Raw genomic sequence first — 21230 nt, 5'->3', positions numbered from 1 at the left:
TCTCTTGGCAGGTTAGCTGTGGATAAGCTTTCAGCGGCTCATTGATTGCTGAGGGCCTCTGTTCTGGTGAGGCCTGCTGGGGCACTTAGCTCTGGCTCCAGTGTCACACTTACAATTGACCCAAATAAATAGGAACCTTGGAGCCTGGGAGAGAGATGGAGGGAGATGGAGGGAGATAAACGCATGGGCATCTGACTCTCTCTGTTTCACTCTCGCACACACAGACACCCACCCACCCACCCACCAACTAACCCACACAAACACACACACACTCCCACCTCGTGTCCATTACATGGAGACCTGACTGCGGCCTTTTCTCCTCTCACTCTCTTGTCTTTCTTTCTTGGCTGGCCGTCTCTCTCTCTTTTAGACACTGACAGTGGGGTGGAAAGCTCAGCGCAAGGCTCTCAGACAGACAGAGCACAAATGGACTGCCATAATGCTCTCCCTTTCAGCAGACACGTCAGCAAGGGTATCAGACAACCCACACAGTGGAGAAACGAACCACAGGCAGGCGGAAAGCTTAGGAAGCACCTCCAGCAAGGCATTTATCCATGAATAGCTTTTACTCTCTTACCAGCCACAGTAGGCATAGCACTATGTCTACCCACGGTTCTTTTTTTCTAATCTAAGAAATCTGGGCTATTGTAATCGCAGAGCTAGAGAGCAACAATGAATGAAGTCTAAGTGAAGGTCACTGAGAGTAGCAGCCTAATTCACAGAATAGGGACGCAGGCATATAGTCAGACATGATCTCTCGTGTTAATATCGTCCACCCGGAGAGCACAGACAGGAGAGGTGCGCGAACACTGAGCTCTTTGTGCTACTGTGATAATTATTTAACCGTAATGTTGTGTGATAGAGAAAGATAAAGCGAGGGGGGGGGGGGGAAGAAAAAAGCCAGGGGAAGTTGAAATAACCTTGAGATCCTGCATGAGAAATAGTCCAATTATGTGACTGTCTGGCCGTGCGTTTTCTCTCCCATTTCAAGTGTTCTTTTTTTTCTCCCTCGCTCCCCGGCAACTCTGTTTCCAGGTGTTTCACCCTGGACCGAAGGCAAAAGGAAAACAACGTTAAACACTTTCAAATGCGACTGAAGATTAGCGTAACAAGCTATTACTAGCTAATACGCTCCCATTCTCCCAGGGTGTGGGGGCCGTTAGTTAAGCCCAAGTGTGACTGGATCCTGTTTTTGGGGGGTCATGACCCCTGAGGAGCCCCGCACCCTGAAATAGCACGTAATTATAGAGCTTGTTTGAGCATAAATAAGAAGCTAGAATCAGAAGCTAAAACCAGTCGGGCCTACTCACTCTTCACAAATAAAGATGGCAGAAGGTACACTTAATAAGGAACACAATGGTGGTGCTTTGTTTGTGTTGTAACATTGTATTACAACCTTCACCATCCACTTTGTCAGCAATTTCCACCAGCCGGAAGGAAGTGAGGCAACGTCTACACATCTAGTATAGGTCTCAGCAATGTCTGTAAACACACTCTCTGTTCTTTGAAGACCCAAGTGCCCTCTTTATCTCATAACCATAAAATCTGTTGGCTAAGCAGCCTGTGATGAGCACTTTGAAAATATATTTGTACTTGTACGTGAGATTGTATGTGTGTTTTTGTGTGTATACCTTTTTCAACGGTGCTGTAGTGTATACAATAGGTGTAGATGGTGTTCATGCCTGCCTGTTTGTACATGTGCCAATGTTTCTTCTTCCCCTTTCGGCTTATACTGCTAAAGCAGTGTGGGAGATGATCGATGCTTACGAGTACCAAGTGGACATTCCTTTACTCTGAGTCGCTGTTTGCTCTACCGTTATCACAGGTGATAACTCAGAGCCCTGCACTGACTCTGACCCGCTCATTGGTTGCTTTTATAGACCTCAGTATACTACAGACAACTGATAGGAACTTATAAAGAAAGCTCAGGCCTGATGGGAACTTAGGCATAGATTTGAAGATAAGGTAGACAGACTGATATTATTCAACAGAAACTAAAAATGATTTCAGAATCAAGAAAACTGAAACTGAACTCAATACTCAGATGAGAATGTCAGTTGAATAAACATATAGAAATGTACAGCTCAGAATGACCGAAAACTACATTCTAAAAAACATGTGCTACAATTACCTGGAGCATTTAGCTTTTCCGAACCACTGTGCTGGGAATTAATCATAGTGAATCTGCTGTCATGTCACAATGGAGTTATGTGATGGCTAGCATGTGACGTGTCTCTCCCCTCTCTCCTCCGGGCCATCGTTTAGCATGTAAATCCTTAAAGCTTTCACTCATTCAGCAGAAAGCTTTTCTCTCTCTCTCTCTCTCCACCGAGGAAAAAAATGACAGAAGATGAACTAGATCTATAACATTTCTATTAAAATAGAACCTCAATTGTGAACTGATGACAAAGGTGCATTAAATGGCAATGTGAACCAACATGACTTGAAGGCGGATTCAACCAGGGTAGTTGCATTAACTGAAAGAATGCCTCTTCTATCTTAGATGCATCAGTCCGAGGTCTCTGTGAGATTGTCTGTAGCGCAGGTTTCCTGAATGAGTTGACTGACGATGATCATGCTCTCCAAGTAGCAGGAGCCTACAAGCACTCATGTCCTCATCCAAAGAAGGAAGTGCTTGTATTTATATATATATATATATACACACAAAGTTAATGTAAATCAGAAAGTGTCTTTGTGTTGCAAGGCACCCACGTGCAGATTCAAAGCAATCAATAATGCCAGACATACTAAATGAACTCCCAAACTTGTTTTAGTTACTCTGTCTGACGGTCTGAGTCCTCCTCAACAGACAGGGCTGGCCAAAGTCTAACCCCTCTGATGACCAGCACAAGGTCAACAGCAACTCAAACTCATCCAAGATTATAACATAATAACAACACAAAATGACATCAAAAAAACTGGTTTAGAAAACAGTCAAAAACTGTCTACAAGTCTGATATTGAAACTTGAGGTGAAGGTTTTAACCTTAGTGTTTGGCAACAGACCAACCAGATTAAAGAAGACATATGGACCATCAGACCACACTAGTGGTATTAGACGGAAGCCACATTAATGCCACAGGTGAGCTTCTGCATTTTGCCAACACAGTCCACAATGTCTAACTGTTCCAATAGACAGAGACTGCCAGCATGAACCAGTGGGTGCAATAGGTTGTGTAACGCTTGGAGCGTTGAAAACATAAAGCTTGTTAAAAACAGTTGGATGGTTATAAGGAGATTAGAGTTGCATTTTCAAGAGGTTGTTAAAATTCAGCCGAGCCCCCTTGGAAAGCTCCAAGGAATCTTGCCCCCCATGTGTATGCTTTGTAAAATGTGTAGCTAATTATTTGGCTCACCAAGGTCCATAAAGGAATCAATATGGGCACATTTAAAAGCAATTCCCCTTAGTGTGAGCCAAAACAACACAATTAGAAAATGTGCAGCTCATGTTCAATTCTAGTCACCAACAAAGTGAAGTTGCTCTGTCAAGCATATAGGGTAGTTCCATTTGATTTCAAATGTTTTTTGACCTTACCCCTTTTGATTTGAACGAAACTTTCCATTCATTTTTGCCCATTGTAGAAGAGGTCGGAAATTGACTTTCTGGACCTAAATGCCAAAACATTCAAGAGACATCGGTGCTCAAAGTTGACACATTTTTGCATACCCCACAATACCATGAGAATTCAAAGTATTCATTACTGGAAAAGATTAACGGAGTTTGATATAATTTAAAATCTTACAAACAAGGTTGTAATCTGATGTATCTGATCATTTGATCATTTCTTGAATTTATTTTTTTACATACAAATTATGGTATTTTTTTTTTTAACCTTTAGCGTCAATGATCGTAAAATGTGTAAACCCCCATTTTTACATATGTTGTAGCTTAGACCCTATTTTACATTGTCTGAGGTGTTTGTGTTGTGCCCGCCATCGGTTGAGACCCAGCATACTCAGGGTGGGTGTCATTTCAATCATAGAAACATAATTCAGAGAATGGACATATACCTTCAGACCACTGCAATGTAGCTGAAACACCATTGAAATTGAAATTTTATTGAAATTGTAACTTCCAATTACTACCACAAAGATGCCCATCGAATGTCAACTTATTTGGGAATTGTCTATTCTAATATTTATATTTAAATAGGTTTCCTATACAATATTTACAGTATAATTTAAAACAACTGATATCCCCATTCAAGTCAACATTCTCTGATGTGTGGGCTTCCAACCATCATTGTGGCCCAATTTGAGTTTAAATGTCAATTTTATAAGCATTTTAGTACATTTATTTTCCAAAATATGACACCCAAGAGCATGCATGTATTCAAGAGCATGCAAAATCATAAACTAGACAACGCTGTTTGTAAGCTTTTAAATAATATCAAACTCAACCGTTAATCTTTTCCAGTGACTAAGACTTGGATGTCTCATGGTATGGTGGGGAATGCAAAATGTGTCAACTTTGAGCACCTCAATATTTTAACATTCAGGTCCAACAAGTCACTTTCTGACCACTTCTACTATGGGCAAATATGTATGGAACATTTTGTTCAAATCAAAAGTGATGCAGTCAAAAAGGGACTGAATTCAAATGGAACAACCCTATAGATCTCTCAAAAACCAATAAATAACAAAAAAAAGGAACTAATTTAAAGGAAATTGGAAAGAAATTACCATTTTGGAGCAGTGCGATTGTAAACTTGAAACCAGTGGGTTGTGAAAACCAACTTAATTAGAGAGTGAAAACCAACAAGTAAGCAAAAAAAAAGAGAGAGAGAGGGAGAGAGAGAGAGAGAGAGAGAGAGAGAGAGAGAGAGAGAGAGAGAGAGAGAGAGAGAGAGAGAGAGAGAGAGAGAGAGAGAGAGAGAGAGAGAGAGAGAGAGAGAGAGACTCAGGTTACCCAAGACTCAGGTTGCCCAATTCCACATAACTCACAGACAAAAAAAAATTAAAAAAATTAAAAAAAGTGCAGAATCTATGCTCATTCCCCACATGAGGTGATGAGGATTTCAAGGCGGTTGAAGGAGGTTTAGCGAGGCCTCCTCTCATTTGAGCTCATCACGATTAGCCTTACATTCACACAGTGCAACGGGCTTGATAAAGGGCTTGATAAAGCATCAGAGATTATGGTACACCATAAAGGTCCACTTTCAAGGTACAGTTCACTACACAGACAGGGCCTCATGTGCCAGTTGAAGTATTCATAATACACTGGGCTCTGCCGAGGGCAGACAAACCACTGTTGGAGGACTGTGGTAGTCAGTCAGACAGTCTGTTTAATGAAGATTTGGTCTCTGGCCCTGACAAGTAGGCACAAACAGTACTTCTTCTCTCCCCTGCTCATCTCTCTCGTCAACCTCCTCTCTCAGCAGATAATCAAGCTTCAGCCAGAGAGAGGTGGCTGGGCTCACACTGACACCACGGTGTGCCAAGCACGTAGCTGTCTGTAACGCCTTCCTAGTCCCCCTAAGCCCTACATTTCACAAAGAGCAAACACAAAGCTAGGATGAGCTGGGAAAATAAAAGCAACCACTAGAGCTCACATACAGGGAAATACTATCCACCTGTTTCAGAGTCACAGAGAACCACAACAACTAGGCAAGATATCTAAAAGTGTGTCTTACCTTTGAAGGAGAGGAAAACCCGAGGGGCAGAGAGGGGCTCAATGGGCAGTGTGGGCAGTGCCTGAGCCGACAGGGCCAGCATGGTGGACAGCCACCACATTTTGTCCCACAGCATGGTCCCTCCGCTTCTAGACACAGAAGAGGAGCGAGAGTCCAGGTACCTGGGGAAAGAGAGGGAGAGAGTGAGTTGATGATCAGCTCTGTATCACACCCCCATACAAAAACCTCCAACACACACACATGCCACCAGTTTTGGGGGTAATACTTCACAAAGTAACACGTTACGTTATAATATAACTTTTTGCAGTAATATAACAAAGTGCGGTTCCAATTTAAGTATTAAATTACAGTTACTGATCAAAGATAGCTCATTGTTACTTTTTATTTACCTTTATTTAACTAGACAAGTCCGTTAAGAACAAATTCTTATTTTCAATGACGGCCTAGGAACAGTGTTTTAACTGCCTTGTTCAGGGGCAGAACAACAGATTTGTACCTTGTCAGCTCAGGGATTTGATCTTGCAACCTTTTGGTTACTAGCCTAACGCTCTAACCACTAGGCTGCGCTGCCATTATCATTCCCTTCCTTATAACACCAGCGCGGGCTCGTTGCCCTCACCGGTGCACAAACTCCCACCTCTCACAAATGATCTGGGCCCTACTTTTATGCCCACTGAACGAGTCTGTTGTCGAATATGGAGACATTTTACCCAGGCGCGCAGCACACTAGATATCCAAAAGCTGACAATAACTTCAATAACGGGCGCCGTTTACAAATAATAATATCCTATGAATAGGCTCTGCTGTAATAATCAAATCAAAGTTTATTGATCGTGTACACAGATTTGCAGATGTTATTGCAGGTGCGGTGAAATGCTTCTAACGAAATAACACACAAAACAACGAAGTACTGCAAAGTTGGCTAGGAGAAAGACATAGGGCGACCGTGTCTGTCTACGCCATCTTGTTGTAGGGATAGGCCTAGGTGGGTGAATTTACATACACTAGCATTGCTAGGTGGGCAGGACTGTTGGTAATTATGACGGGGGAATTTGAGACAAAATATCAAAAGAATCATATCATTAAACAGACGTTCCAAATGTTGGGTCTGTTGTAGACCCACTTCCTCACTGCTTAACTCAAAATGAAAAGTCCTGCACGTGCACCAGTGGCGGTTGTGATGTTTAAGATGAGGGAGGAGATGTTTTGATGAGCATGGCCTTAATTCTATTAAACATATTAGATGACGGTCATTCATATACCATTCACCCAGTTCAATGTAACATCAATAGGTTTAGGCTACTACATGATATTAAAATTGTCCCTATACCTATCATGAGGTTGCTACAACCTAGCCTATGAATGAGAGAAAAATGTGAGTAATCAAGGTGAGAGACAGTGACACATTCAATACGGCCTTGCACACTCTTGCATGTATCTAGTTGATCTAGGGTGTCCAAAAGTTACAAACGAGAGTTTCTATTGGATAAATTCAGGTATGTTAATCCCTGTTTCAGAAATTTTCAACAGAATCGGTGGACTGAATAGACCCCTGATCACACGCAAGTACAGTTCACTTTCATAGCAGCCACATACAAACAGCATGATAATTTTGCTCGCTGTAGAATTCCTTCTCGCACCTTTTCCCTTTGCTTAGGGTCTTCAGTCTCAACACATCAGCTATATGTGAAAACCTGGCGAAAAAAACTTTCCAAGCCAAACCTTCATATCATAAGAGCTAACTGCTACACACAGCCTACATTATTGTCACCATATTAGCTAACGTCATAACAAGTCAACATACCTACTAGAACTAACGCGTTAGTAAACCCGCGACAATCATGCAATACAGTGTACAGTCAGCAAGCAGTTTAGAAATAAATGTATAAAACCAAAAACTTACCTTGACTTGGAAAAGTTCCAGTGTTGGCTAGCCATAGCCAGCTAGCTAAAATAGCATCCCTCTCTGTTTGAGCCGGGTGTTTGAGTAGGCTAAACTACCTAGCTGCATTCGCTAGCTAAGTGAAAGTGAAAAGAAAACTACAATGGAATATCTCTCTCTTTCTCTCTCTCTCTCGCTCTCTCTCTTCCTTCATTTTTACATACATTAATTTATCCAAAACTGTTCAACTATTGTCTTACTCACCACATGTTATGTACTGCAGTGCTAGCTAGCTAGCTGTAGCTTATGCTTTCAATACTCTATTAATTATCTGATTGGGTTGACAACATGTCATTTGATGCTGCAAGAGCTCTGATAGGTTGGAGCACGTCCTCCGGAAGATGTCATAATTACTGTGTAAGTCAATGGAAGAGGGTGAGAACGACAAGTCTCCTAGGTTTTGTATTCAAGTCTATGTACCCAGAGGAGGACGGAAACTAGCTGTCCTCCAGCTACACCATGGTGCTATCCCACAGAGTGCTGTTGAGGCTACTGTAGACCTTCATTGCAAAACAGTGTGTTTTAATCAATTACTGTGTTTGGTGAAATGTGAATATATTTAGTATAGTTGTATCTAAAAAGGATACGTTTTTTAATGTTTCACTATTTTTATTTTTATGAAATTCACTGAGGAGGATGGTCCTCACCTTCCTCCTCTGAGGAATCTCCACTGACATGCACCATATGTGGACAAAAAAGGAATAAGTTGTGGGGGACTTTTATTTTGACATGACCTAAGCAGAAAATAAGTGGGTCTACAACAGACCCACCTTTCGAAAGTGTATTTAATAATATAATATGATGCTTTATATATTTTGTTTCAAATTCCCCCTTCATAATGACCAACCGTCCCGCCCACCAGCACAACTTGAACTTCTGGCTTCGGAAGGACTTTTTTGCGCAACCCAATACAATTGAAAGCACTGCTAGTGTATGTAATACATCGCTAAAAGCACCCAGGATAGGCCTATTTAACAAAACACCACATTAGTAAAGATAATTTAAATATTGTGCTTGATTTATGGGGGTTGGAGCCCATAAAGGCTATTTAAATACTTTCTTTGCCATCTATCACTGTTCTGTTCGTAAACGCTGGTCAACAGTGTATGGGGTTTAAAGCTACCATAAAAGGACGTTGGATGAAGTTCCGAATGAGAGCGACAATCCATTTAAAAGCGCGTCTCGGCAGAAATATATATATATATATGTATAAAAATATATATATATTTTTAAATATTATTATTATATTTAACCGATATTTAACTAGGCAAGTCAGTTAAGAACAAATTCATATTTACAATGACGGCTTACACCGGCCAAACCCGGACGACGCTGGGCCAATTGTGCGTCGCCCTATGGGACTCCCAATCACGGCCGATTGTGATACAGCCTGGATTTGAACCAGGGTGTCTGTAGTGACGCCTCTAGCACTGTATATATGAACTCTTTTGTTTTTCACGCAGAGGCTTTTTGCAGCGGTGACAACAGAGATGGGCCACCGCTGCTTAATGAATATAAAGAAAACACTACACATTCCTTTTTTATTCGGGAATGGGGTTTGGGCTATAATTAACTAGAATAACATTAAAAGTCTGTACAATAGAAAATGAATTAGGCTACTCTTAAAAGATATTAGGCTGGCTATAAGTGGGAAAATGTTCCTGTTATAAGCGAACAACGAACAGTCTTGACTGTTCACACAATTAGGAGCGCAGGCTTCTACAGCCTGTTGTTGGATGAAGAAACTTGAACGCTATAAAATGCTGGCTTCTTGTGACGCTCGTGAGAAGTAGCTGAAAATACCATGCAAGAGCTCCTACAGCCGTTTGAAATGCAGAAGAATTATGGCTAATATCAAGCCATAGCCTACCGCATCTGAACGCTTATATTGTTCCTCGTGCAGCCATACAGCAACAACAACAAAAAAAATCATAAATGTGTAGGCCTAATAATAATAAAAATAAACAGAGACCTAACAAAGCATCATTAACTTATTATTTGGCTAAGTGGACTGAAAATAATAATACATAATAGACAATAGGTCTAAATCACCAATTGTAGTTCGACTCAATTACTGGAGGCATTGTCTTGATAATAATCTCTTAGGATAATAAATAATTCAACACGGACATATGAGTCATGATTTGACCGAAAAACCTGATGCATGAAAACATTAGATAAATTATGTAGCCTACTGTTGTGCCTACCTGGTTATTATTGCCCGGTGGAAATTACGCCGATTCCGGTCATAAGAGTCATTTAGAAGGCAGAGAACAAAATCCTACTAAATTCTCCTTCTCCGTCCCCAGTGTACGAATGAAGTAGCGGAGATCCTGCACGATTCCCCAGCAACAAAGCTATGGCTCCAAATGAACTTGGCAATCACCTAAGCTTGCAATATTTGTCTCCTATTCTCTACTCTTGTCTCGGTCAATAGTGTACAATCCCACTTTGTTGTTCTCGTTAATATCTGTTATTCCTTGAAATTGAAGAGTTGCTAAAGTTGACGCGGCGCACTACACCACAGACAGCTCTGTAGGCTACTGAAGGGGAGACGCATTGGCAGGTGAATACAGTGCGCTCGCCGGTAGTCTACATAGACACACACCCATGGGGCGGGAACTTACCTTAGCTGCAGACGCATCTGTACCGCCCCCCTGAAAATGATGTGCCTGTAACACAATGGCAAGATTGCACATCAGCATCCAGAGCCCACAGGTAGAGTAGGCCTAACTTCAAAACTGAACGTTTCAGAATATCCATTTTACTTATACATAGCCCCTAGACTTAGGCTATTTACTGTGTTGGTGATTTACATCAGATCGCACCAGACATGAATCCATCCAGAGTATTGCAGTAATGTCTAGAGCTGCACTCGTGGCTTCCATGTGTTTGAAAATGTCCGTAATTTCCAGAGTCGGTCCTTGTGTCATTTTATTGTCACTCGCATATTCTCGGAAGTTTTGTCTTCGAAATATGCAAACGTCTGTGAAGTCGAGGAAGAGTGCCACTGAAGTGTACCGAGATGGGTGGTGCAGAAAATGTAAGCCACATCCTGGGAAAAAAACGAAGCCGCTGGGGAGATGAGAAAAAAACCTCCATTCTGTTTCAGAGGAAAGGGTTGCTGAGTTAATACACAACACAAAGGATTATCTAAGATTTGCTTCGGCTTTGGAGTAAAACCTCATGAAATCTCAACTGGACCATAGATTTTTCATAGATGTTGAGTTGGTTTTCATTGTGTCCTGCACACTGTTCTTTTGCATCAGTGAAGCAGATCCCACATTGTGTGTGTTACTGGGAGAACGAGAGAGCATGTATGTGTGTGAAGGGGGAAGGGTTCTGATGACAGCAGTCAGATGCTTGGCCAGATCTGAGTAAACACACCTGATGCCAGATCAGCCCATTGTATACTCTCAACAGTTCAACTGCCTAAGCAGAAAAGGGAGTGAATTTGTGAGCCCTAACCTGACGGAGGATGGAATGTTATGTTTTGCTGTGCCTCATGCAGAGCTTTTTATTTGCAACACTCCCAACATGCTTTCTAGGCTACCTGACGATGGGCAAGGATGTTCGGATGGAGTACTATTTAAGCAATAAGACCCGAGGGGATGTGGTATATGGCCAATATACCACGGCTAAGGGCTGTTTTTATGTACAACACAATGCGGATTACCTGGTTACAGCCCTTGAAAGTTGCCTTATTGCTATTATAAACTGATTACCAATGTAATGAGAGAAGTCAAAAATAAATGTTTTGTCATACCCGTGGTATACGGTCTGATATACCACGTCTGTCAGCCAATCAGCATTCAGGGCTCGAACCACCCAGTTTATAATGAGTATTAGGTGGGAGCAGACAGCAGAGCCATATATACACAGTGCACAAAACATTATAAAACTAGTTGTTTGGTATCCTGGATGCTGATTGGACAAGCAGCGTTCCAAGTCGTGCTGTATAGGCCGTCATAGACACCCCTACCATGCCTGCTAACAGTTACATCTGAAAATGATCACTGTGCCTCCATTAGAATATCATGTTGCTCTCTGAATCATCTTTTGCATTTATTTCAATTCACACATTATTTCCCCGTGCTTCCAGCCTAGCATTTAGTTTGTTACAGCAGGGTTAATATAAGCCTGGAAGTCTGCCTGTCCGACCTCGGAAACAATGTTTCACTTTTTAATTTTGATCCGTGTAGTACCATACAGTGGCGACCGGTCATTCAAGGCAGGTGGGGCAGAGACCCAACTGTTTAGCTGTTTTTTTGTTGTTGCCTGTGTAACAGTATAACTTTAAACCGTCCCCTCGCGAACCAGGGACCCTCTGCACACATCAACAACGGTCACCCACGAAGCATCGTTACCCATCGCTCCACAAAGGCCGCGGCCCTTGCAGAGCAAGGGGAAACACTACTTAAGTCTCAGAGCAAGTGACGTAACTGATTGAAATGCTACTAGCGCGTACCCGCTAACTAGCTAGCCATTTCACATCCGTTACACCTGTTTTGCATGTTATTATGGCATTAATATGTGTCTCATATCAGTTTGTAAACAATATAAAAAATATATATAATTGAGTTAATAAAGCCGCATACAAACATGGTCTCTTTGCTTTGTTGAGTAATGCAGCTCAAAAATGCAGGTGTTTCAGCCGAGCTCAGTGCTTTCTGTGGTAGTGGGGCAGCCAGCGGAAAATACGGAGTGTAGGGGTTGGTAATGTTGTCTAGTTACCCCGTGATTGGCTCAGTGTTCTGTCACTCATGGGAACACTACGTTACCACAAAATCTACAGGGAGAGCACGAAAATGTAAGCCCCTTGGGTGCTGCCATAGTTACATTAGAAGTGCCCATCCAATGAGGTTCAAGGTGATTAGCCACAGATAAAATGACATCAAGTCACGTTATATCAAGTCGACAATCAACTAGCAAATCCTTTTTAATCCTTGTCATGTGAAGAGAAATTATAGATAAAACGTATCGGTGCTCATCGGCCATTGGACATAAACATTACACAACAAGTTGGAAATTGCAAATTCAACAATGAGTGGTTTTGAAGGAATCAGTGGCTAACTGCAAGTGTTGGAAAGCAATCAATAGCCTGCTATTCAGTGGAGTGAGTGTGTGGTCCAAGTCTGGGTTTAAGGCTCTCTTTTCCAAGTTTAAAAGGATTAACATTCAACATGGTGGGCCAGAAAAAGTTGAATACATTGGCCATGCTTTCAATCCAGCATGACTTCTGCCGTGTTCAAAACAACTGGAAACTCGGAATTGGGAAATCTCAGACTTCAGCGAGTTCACGACAACTGGGAACTTCGGAAAAAACAAGCTCCGACTGGTAAAATACATTTTGAACCGTCATCCAACTCGGAAATCCAAGTCGGGAAATCTGGTCTCTTTCTAGAGCTCCGACCTGAAGATAACTAGCATTATGATTCAACCATGTTTTTTCCGAGTTCACAGATGTCTTGAAAGCACCATAAATCCAGAGAATGCCAGACTTTGATGACAAAATTTTCCCGCAAAGGACCGCCGCACCACCTTCCTGTTCACGTGAGCACAGCACAACAAGGTGTGTCCAAAAACATCTTGTATGCTGCTGCATAAATTATGTAATATGCCAGAGCGATATGTATACTGTAGCTAAGAAAGTAATACTAAGTGTATGTTGTGTAGTAAGCTGTGTAGTAAGTAGTCCATGTGCCTCACCCTAATAATTTGGTCACTTTCCCCCTCCTAACTTAGCCTACTGTTCTGACTTGGTGGTGCACATGTAGCCTATAGCATATTTCAGAGAAATGTCATCATTGAATATTGTAATTGCTTTCATTGTCTGCTTATATGCCCCATTTATGTATCCTACGGGTCTGACTTGGTGTACAGGGAGAATACTGTAAGAACGACCCATGTTCTGAATTCTGTCGCTGTACATTTCAAAATTGCTGAAAAAATTGTTATTTTGACTATGTCCAACCAAGCTCGCTCATTAATCAAAATTATGGATTGCCTCTTATCCGCGTGTCGTTCCCTTATGCCATAGCTTGTACATCAATTGTCAGTAGAAAACACATTTGTTTAAGCAAGTCAGATAGTAAGGATTCACTCCATGGTGCTGAAAAGAAAGCTCTGCTGTTGGGACAGCTTTCTGTAGGCCCTAAGGGTTTGTGGGCACCGTTTGTCACTGTTATAGTGCTATTAATGTACTGTTTAGTGTTGTGTAGTGGCTTTACTGGCATGCTTCTGAAACAAGCTAAAATCGTCACTGGTACCATACATAGAGTGAACGGTGCCCAGAGGAGATGAGTTCTACTTTTTCTTAGCCAGTCAAAATCAAGCATCAATGTCATTATCATCTACATATCCAGGTAAATATCCCCAACCACTTTGCCAAAGCACAGCCCCCATACCACTAGAGGGATATCAACAGACCACCAACTTACTACCCTGAGACAAGGCTGAGTATAGCCCACAAAGATCTCTCCACCGCACAAGATCTCTCCACCGCACAAGCCCGAGGGGGCGCAAAACCGGACAGAAAAATCACATCTGTGACTCAACCCACTCAAGGGATGTCCCCCCACCTCCTAAGGACGGTATGGAAGAGCACTGTAAGCCAGTGACTCAGCCCCCATAATAGGGTCAGAGGCAGAGAATCCCAGTGGAGAGAGGAGAGCCGGCCAGGCAGAGACAAGGGCGGTTCGTCGCTCCAGTGAATTGCAGTTCACCTTCGCACTCCTGGGCCAGACTAAACTCAATCATAGAAGAGATGAGTCCTCAGTAAAGACTTAAGACTTCAAGGTAGAGACCGAGTCTGCGTCTCTCACTTGGATAGGCAGACCATTCCATAAACCTGAGCTCTGTAGGAGAAAGCCCTGCCTCCAGCTATATGCTTAGAAATTCTAGGTACAGTAAGGAGGCCTGCGTCTTGTGACCATAGCGTATGTGTTGGTATATCCGGCAGGACCAAATCGGAGACATAGGTAGGAGCAAGCCAATGCAATGCTTTGTAGGTTAGCAGTAAAACCTTGAAATCAGCCCTAGCCTTAACAGAAAGCCAGTGTAGAGAGGCTAGCACTGGATAAATATTATCACATATTTTGGTTCTTGTCAAGATTCTAGCAGCCGTATTTATGAAAAATGGTCCACCACCCAAAGGAAATCCAGCCAACTTGACACAACTGTGGGAAGCATTGGAGTCAACATGGGCCAGCATCCCTGTGGAACGCTTTCGACACCATGCAAAGTTCATGCCTCAATGAATTGAGGATGTTCTGAGGGTAAAAGGAGGTGCAACTCAATATTAGGAAGGTGTTCCTAATGTTTTGTAAACTCAGTGTGTGTGTATACTGTCTATACACTTTACTTTTTCAAAATTTTATTAGGTTACAGACTTTTTCTAAAATGGATTCAAAAAAGATTTCCTCATCAATCTATGCACAATACCGCATAATGACAAAGCCAAGATGGTGTTGTAGACATTTTTGCAAAAATAAATAACTGAAATATCACATTTACATTATTATAAAGACCATTTACGCAGTCCTTTTTTGAGGAATCTTTGGCAGCGAGTACAGCTTTGAATCTTCCTGGGTATGATGCTACAAGCTTGGCACACCTGTATTTGGGGAGTTTGTCAGGTTGGATGGGGAGCATCGCTGCACAGCTATTTTCAGGTCTCTCTAGAGATGTTTGATTGGGTTCAAGTCCAGGCTCTGGCTGGCCAACTGGAGGACATTCAGAGACTTGTCCCAAAGCCACTCCTGCATTGTCTTGGCTGTGTGCTTAGGGTCATTGTCGTGTTGGAAGGTAAACCTTCACCCCAGTCTGAGGTCCTGAGTGCTCTGGAGCAGGGTTTCATCATGAATCTCTCTGTACTTTGCTTCATTCATCTTTCCCTCGATCCTGACTAGTCTCTCAGTCCCTGCAGCTGAAAAATATCCCCACAGCATGATGCTGCCACCACCATGCTTTACCATTGGGATGGTGGCAGGTTTCCTCCAGCCGTGACGCTTGGCATTCATGCCAAAGAGTTCAATTTTGGTTTCATCAGACTAGAGAATCTTGTTTGTCATGGTCTTAGAGTCTTTAGGGGCCTTTTGACAAACTCCAAGCGGGCTGTTATGTGCCGTTTACTGAGGAGGGCTTCCGTCTGTCCGCTCTACTACAAAGGCCTGATTGGTGGAGTGCTACAGAGATTGTCGTCCTTCTGGAAGTTTCTCCATCTCTACAGAGGAACTCTAGAGCTCTGTCAGAGGGACCATAAGGTTCTTGGTCACCTCTCTGACCAAGGCCCTTCTCCCCTGATTGCTCAGTTTGGCCAGGCGGCCAGCTCTAGGAAGAGTTCTAAACTTCTTCCATTTAAGAATGATGGAGGTCAATGTGTTCTTGGGGACCGTCAATTCTGCAGAATGTATTGGTACCCTTCCCCAGATCTGTGCCTCGATACCATCCTGTCGCGGAGCTCTACGGACAATTCCTTCGACCTCATGGCTTGATTTTTGTTCTGACATGCACTGTCAACTGTGTGACCTTATATAGTAGGCAGGTGTGTGCCTTTCCAAATCCTGTCCAATCAATTCACAGGTGGTCTCCAATCAAGTTGTAGAAACATCTCAAGGATGATCAATGGCAACAGGATCCACCTGAGATCAATTTCTAGTCTCATAGCAGAGGGTCGGAATACTTATGTAAATAAGGTATTTTCTGTCATTATGGGGTATTGTGTGTAGATTGCTGAGGATTTTATTTTTATAATAAGGATGTAACGTAACAGTGTAACGTAACAAAATGTGGAAAAGTCAAGGGGTCTGAGTACTTTTTAATATATATATATGGCTCTGGGTGGGAGAACATTCTGGGAGACAGGTAGTTTGAGAGTATATATGTAATGCAGAATTTTCTATCATATTTTTCTATGTAAAAAAAAATACTCTTCAATTAAAAGGTAGGTTAAAGAGAAAGTTGGATATGTTATTGGTTGCAAAAGTTGGATTGGTTGGAGTTTGTATAGTTCTGTTAGTTTGTCTGTCTTATATAAGCATTGCTGGTTAAAGGGCATGCCATATTTAGTTTAATCATATTTTAAAGGCTCATTGTTTCTTAGTGGCATTAAAAATGTATTGTAAAATGTATTGTAAAATGTATTGGTTTTAATTAATTCAAGTGTTTAAATGAACGTTTTTCTGAAGAAGGAATTCTTCCGACAGAAGTGGCTGCTTTTCATTAGATTGTTAGATTGTTCTTGCCAGGAAGCTAATCCTGAAGACTGATGCTGTACCATCATTAACAGTGGACAGTGGATCTTGCATGCGCTAACCATAATGTAATGTTTCACTCGTGGTCCCCCTTCCAGCATTGGGGAACGTCCCATGCCCCCCTTGCATGCACACTCCTCGCCCCTCTTTTTTGCACATTTAAAGTTCATTTCTTGCAATTCTACACATTTTGTCATGGGGTGCAAAGAACGTTTTGCAGTTCTAAAGCAAATGTTCTTGTCACGGATCCCTCCGGAACTTTCATTACGCACACCTGTCCCCTATTCCCACTGATTAGTACTTGTATAAGTGAGCCCTTTGGTTTCCATTGGGCTGTCGATTATTGTTCCAATGTCCTTGGTACATGTGAGTACCTGTGCAGTGTGTTTTGGATTTCGATTGCGATTGTTGGATTGCGCAGATGATTACGGGTCTCGTCCCGTGTGTTAATCATCGTGCGTCCGTGTTATTTATTCAAGGTACTCCTCGCTCGTTTGTTTGGGTTTCTACCCTGCGTTTTGTGACGTGTTTATTTGGTCTTCATCCCCTTTACACGGCACACTGTAATTTGGGAATACAAATCTCTATTACGCATTCCTGCGTCTGTCTCCCGAATCACTTCATACCAACGTGACAGTTCTTGCATATCTATATGTTTGCCATGTCTAATATTTATTCATGTGATATTTTACTAACAAAAAAATTACACCAACATCTATGGCTAAAAAACTTAAATAAATAAAACTTTAGCAGACATGGGCTAAGTTGATCTGTACATTTATTACAAGTTATAAATAGCTCTCTAAGGTATGCAATGACTAACATGACAAGAGGAACTGATGATGCACTACGCAATTTTTGAAATGGCACCTTGTGCAGTCTACTATTACAACTTTCAAGAGTAAGTTAAAAGCCAGACTGAGTTCCTAAAAAAATAAACACTAATGTAAGTATCAAAGTTTTATGAGTCTGAAACAGTGGCTGCGGCTATAACTATGACATGTGAATGGTGTATTTTCTGTTACACACCTAAAAGTCACTATGTGGTGTTTGTTCTTCTATCCCTAAGCCCCCTACATTGAGTCTGAGAACTGCCAGCACACAGCTAACATGAAGGAATGTTGTCCACAAAAGGAGTTGGAGTGTGTATCGTATTTGTAATTTACTCCTGAAAATCATATCTTGCAATTCCATTGTGTGGGTTGTTGTCTTGGAGTTGAAGTAGCTTGTGTCATTGGGGCTAATCATGATGATTAGTGGGTGGGTGGGTGGGTGGGTGGGGGGTATTATTTTTTCACGCTCTGTCTCCTTTTGTCTTTCCACTATCAACAAGCTGTAATGATAGACATTTTAGAAAATTCTACATCTACTCTTGTCTGCACGTCTTCCCAGGCAACCACCACAGCAGAAATGCTAGGATACAAAATCAGCTTTCCCAAGGCAAAGAAGGGGGTATATGCTGTGAAGCCAGACCCAACATACTGTACATAGGACCATCCTCTTCAGTGAATTTCATAAAAATAAAAATATGAAACATTCAAATAGTCATCCTTTTTAGATAAAACTATACTAAATTGTGTCCCGTCACTAAATAATTGATTAAAACACACTGTTTTGCAATGGAGGTCTACAGTATCCTCAACAGCACTCAGTAGGGTAGCACCATGGTAAGCCCAGGCCTGGGCAAAGACCATTCCGGAAGCCGTTTGCGGCCCGCGACCTAATTCAATACGGCCCGTGGAATCATGCTGCGATCACATAAAGAATTTGCGATAATAAAGTTTTGACAAACCTATTTGCTATTCAAATTAAAAGCCAGATGAATACTCGCCTTTGTGTAAGGATTTAATTCACATTTATTCTGAAGGCACGTACAGTATAAATAACAACTGCACGAGGACAGACAGTGACTGGCAGGCTGACACACACGTCACAGTTATAAATAGTAGCTAGCTAGCAATTGTGCAAAAATTATTTTTTCAAAGATTTAAAAGAAAAGGAAAGTAGACAATGAATGTAGGGTGTTCCAGCAAGAGTGGACATTGAAATATTTATTTATTGAGGTATCAGGGAAAGCTGTGTGCTTAGTGTACAAAGAGAGAATTGCTGTCTTGAAAGACTACAACTTGTCCCGACACTTCCAGACGAAGCATGCCGAGAAATACAGGAATATGTCTTCTGAGCAGAGGACAAAGTGCATCGAAAGAGTTGCTTTCGTGTTGAGGACATTGCAGAGAATATGGAACAACAGTTGAAAGACAAGGTAAAGAAATATCTATTTCTCCTTGGCCCTGGATGAGAGCAGTGATGCACGTGACACGGCGCAGTTTTTGAAATTCTTACGAGGCATAACCACAAGCTTTGAAATTACAGAGGAGCTTGCTTCAGTGCAGTCAATGAAGAGCACAACCACAGGGAAAGATTTATTGGAGGAGGTTAATAAGTGTGGGACAAAGCTGGGACTGAGTTTTAAAAAGTTATCCAGTGTGACCACTGATGGGTGCCCAAACATCACAGGAAAAAACGTTGGCTTTTTGAAAAGGATACAAGATCAAAGATCTCAGTTACCCAGATCAGATTTTTTTTTCCTGCATTGCTTTATTCATCAGGAGGTGCTCTGTAAATGTGTTCTGAAAATGAGTCATCTTCTGGAACTTCATAAGAGCAAAATCATTAAACCACAGGCAGTTTGTCTCACTGTTGGAAGAGACAGAGTCAGGTGATGCAGATCTCCCCACCACACAAATGTGAGATGGCCGAGTTTGGGGAAGGTGTTTAAAAGGGTGTGGGACCTGAAGTCAGAGATCGCTGAGTTTTTGAAAATGAAAGGAAAATATGTGGATTTCCCTCAACTGCAAGATAAAGAATGGTTGGCTGATTTTGCCTTCACCGTGGACATAATGGCCCTCATGAATGGCCTGAATTCCAAAGGGAAGGGCCTTTTCGCACATCAGATGTATAGCCTTGTCATAGCCTTCAAAGGAAAATTACTCCTCCTGACCCGCCAAGTAGAAGCCAACAATATCACTCACCTTCCAACACTACTAGTCTGTTCCCTATCAGATGACCAGCGGGAGAAGTATACATTACTGCTGCGTGCTTTGAACGGTGAGTTTTCTCGTCGCTTTGAGGATTTCAAAGTGCTGGAAAATGACATGCTGTTGGTTTCCTCTCCTTTCACCTTCAATGTGGATAACGCTCTCACTGAACTGCAATTTGAGCTTATTGATCTTCAGTCTGATGCAGTGATTGGAGAACTATTCAAAACAATGTCACTGGCGAGGTTCAATGCATCTCTCGATGAACAAAACTTTCCAAAGATTAGGAGTCATGCTCAGAAGATGTTTGTACTGTTTGGGCCAACCTAGAGTTGAAGTCGGAAGTTTACATACACTTAGGTTGGAATCATTAAAACTCGTTATTCAACCACTCCACAAATGTCTTCTTAACTTCTTATGGCTGAAGGGGCAGTATTGAGTAGCTTGGATGAAAGATGCCCATTGTAAACGGCCAGCTCCTCAGTCTCAGTTGCTAATATATGCATATTATTATTAGTATTGGATAGAAAACACTCTAAAAGTTTCTAAAACTGTTTGAATTAAGTCTGTGAGATTAACAGAACTCATATGGCAGGCAAAAACTTGAGAAATTCCACTTCCTGTTTGTATTTTTTCTGGGGGTGCCATATTTTCAACCAAGCTCTTATTGAAAATACAGAGAGATATTGATGGGGTTTCACTTCCTACGGCTTCCACTAGATGTCAACAGTCAATAGAACTAAGTCTGATGACTCAAATGTGAAGGGGTGTCGAAGGAGACAGAATTTAGTATGAGGTGCCATGAGGTGACCATGCATTCAACACGCACGTTCACGTGAGAGGCAGCTCTGTTCCATCTCTCAATTGAAGTCGATTTAATTCTCCGGTTGGAACGTTATTTAAGATGTATGTTAACAACATTCTAAAGATTGATTCAGTACATCGCTTGACACGTTTCTACTGACTGTAACGGAACGTTTGGACATTTCGTCACGTGGTCGTGCTTTGGAACTTTGGTTAGGGTATTTGGTAAACAATTTGAAAGTAGCTAATTTGACATAAATAACGGACACAAACGAACAAATCAAGCATTTATTGTGGACCTGGGATTCCTAGGACTGCATTCTGATGAATTCATCAAAGGTAAGGAAACATTTATCATGTATTTTCTGGTTTCTGTTGAGTCCAACATGGTGGCTAATTCGGCTAATCATCTGAGCTCCGTCTCAGATTATTGCACGGTTTATATTTCCGTAAAGTTTTTTTGAAATCTGACACAGCGGTTGCATTAAGGAGAGGTATATCTATAATTCTATGTGTATTACTTGTATTATCATTTATATTTATGTTGAGTATTTCTGTTG

General features: G+C 41.7%; 1 protein-coding gene across 5 annotated transcripts in view; it reads right to left on the bottom strand.

Annotated features, from left to right (window-relative positions):
- The window catches only part of LOC129814939 (semaphorin-3F-like), an 82568-nt gene extending 71950 nt beyond the window's left edge, over positions 1 to 10618 (bottom strand). For 4 of the 5 annotated variants that reach the window (XM_055868106.1, XM_055868105.1, XM_055868109.1 and 1 more), the window contains exons 1-2: positions 10202 to 10618; positions 5633 to 5793 (exon numbers count right to left, since the gene is read on the bottom strand). In XM_055868106.1, the coding sequence (XP_055724081.1) occupies positions 5633 to 5793; positions 10202 to 10218 (178 nt within the window). In that variant the 5' untranslated portion in view covers positions 10219 to 10618. Of the gene's footprint in view, positions 1 to 5632; positions 5794 to 9781; positions 10151 to 10201 lie in introns of those variants that run through there. The other variant, XM_055868107.1, reaches the window with a different exon arrangement.
- Positions 10619 to 21230: the final 10612 nt, after the last annotated feature.

The sequence above is a fragment of the Salvelinus fontinalis genome, chromosome 18 (assembly GCF_029448725.1).
Source record: "Salvelinus fontinalis isolate EN_2023a chromosome 18, ASM2944872v1, whole genome shotgun sequence".
Lineage (NCBI taxonomy): Eukaryota > Metazoa > Chordata > Actinopteri > Salmoniformes > Salmonidae > Salvelinus > Salvelinus fontinalis.
Note: the sequence above shows the minus strand (reverse complement) of the source record. Positions and strands in the feature narration are given on the sequence as shown.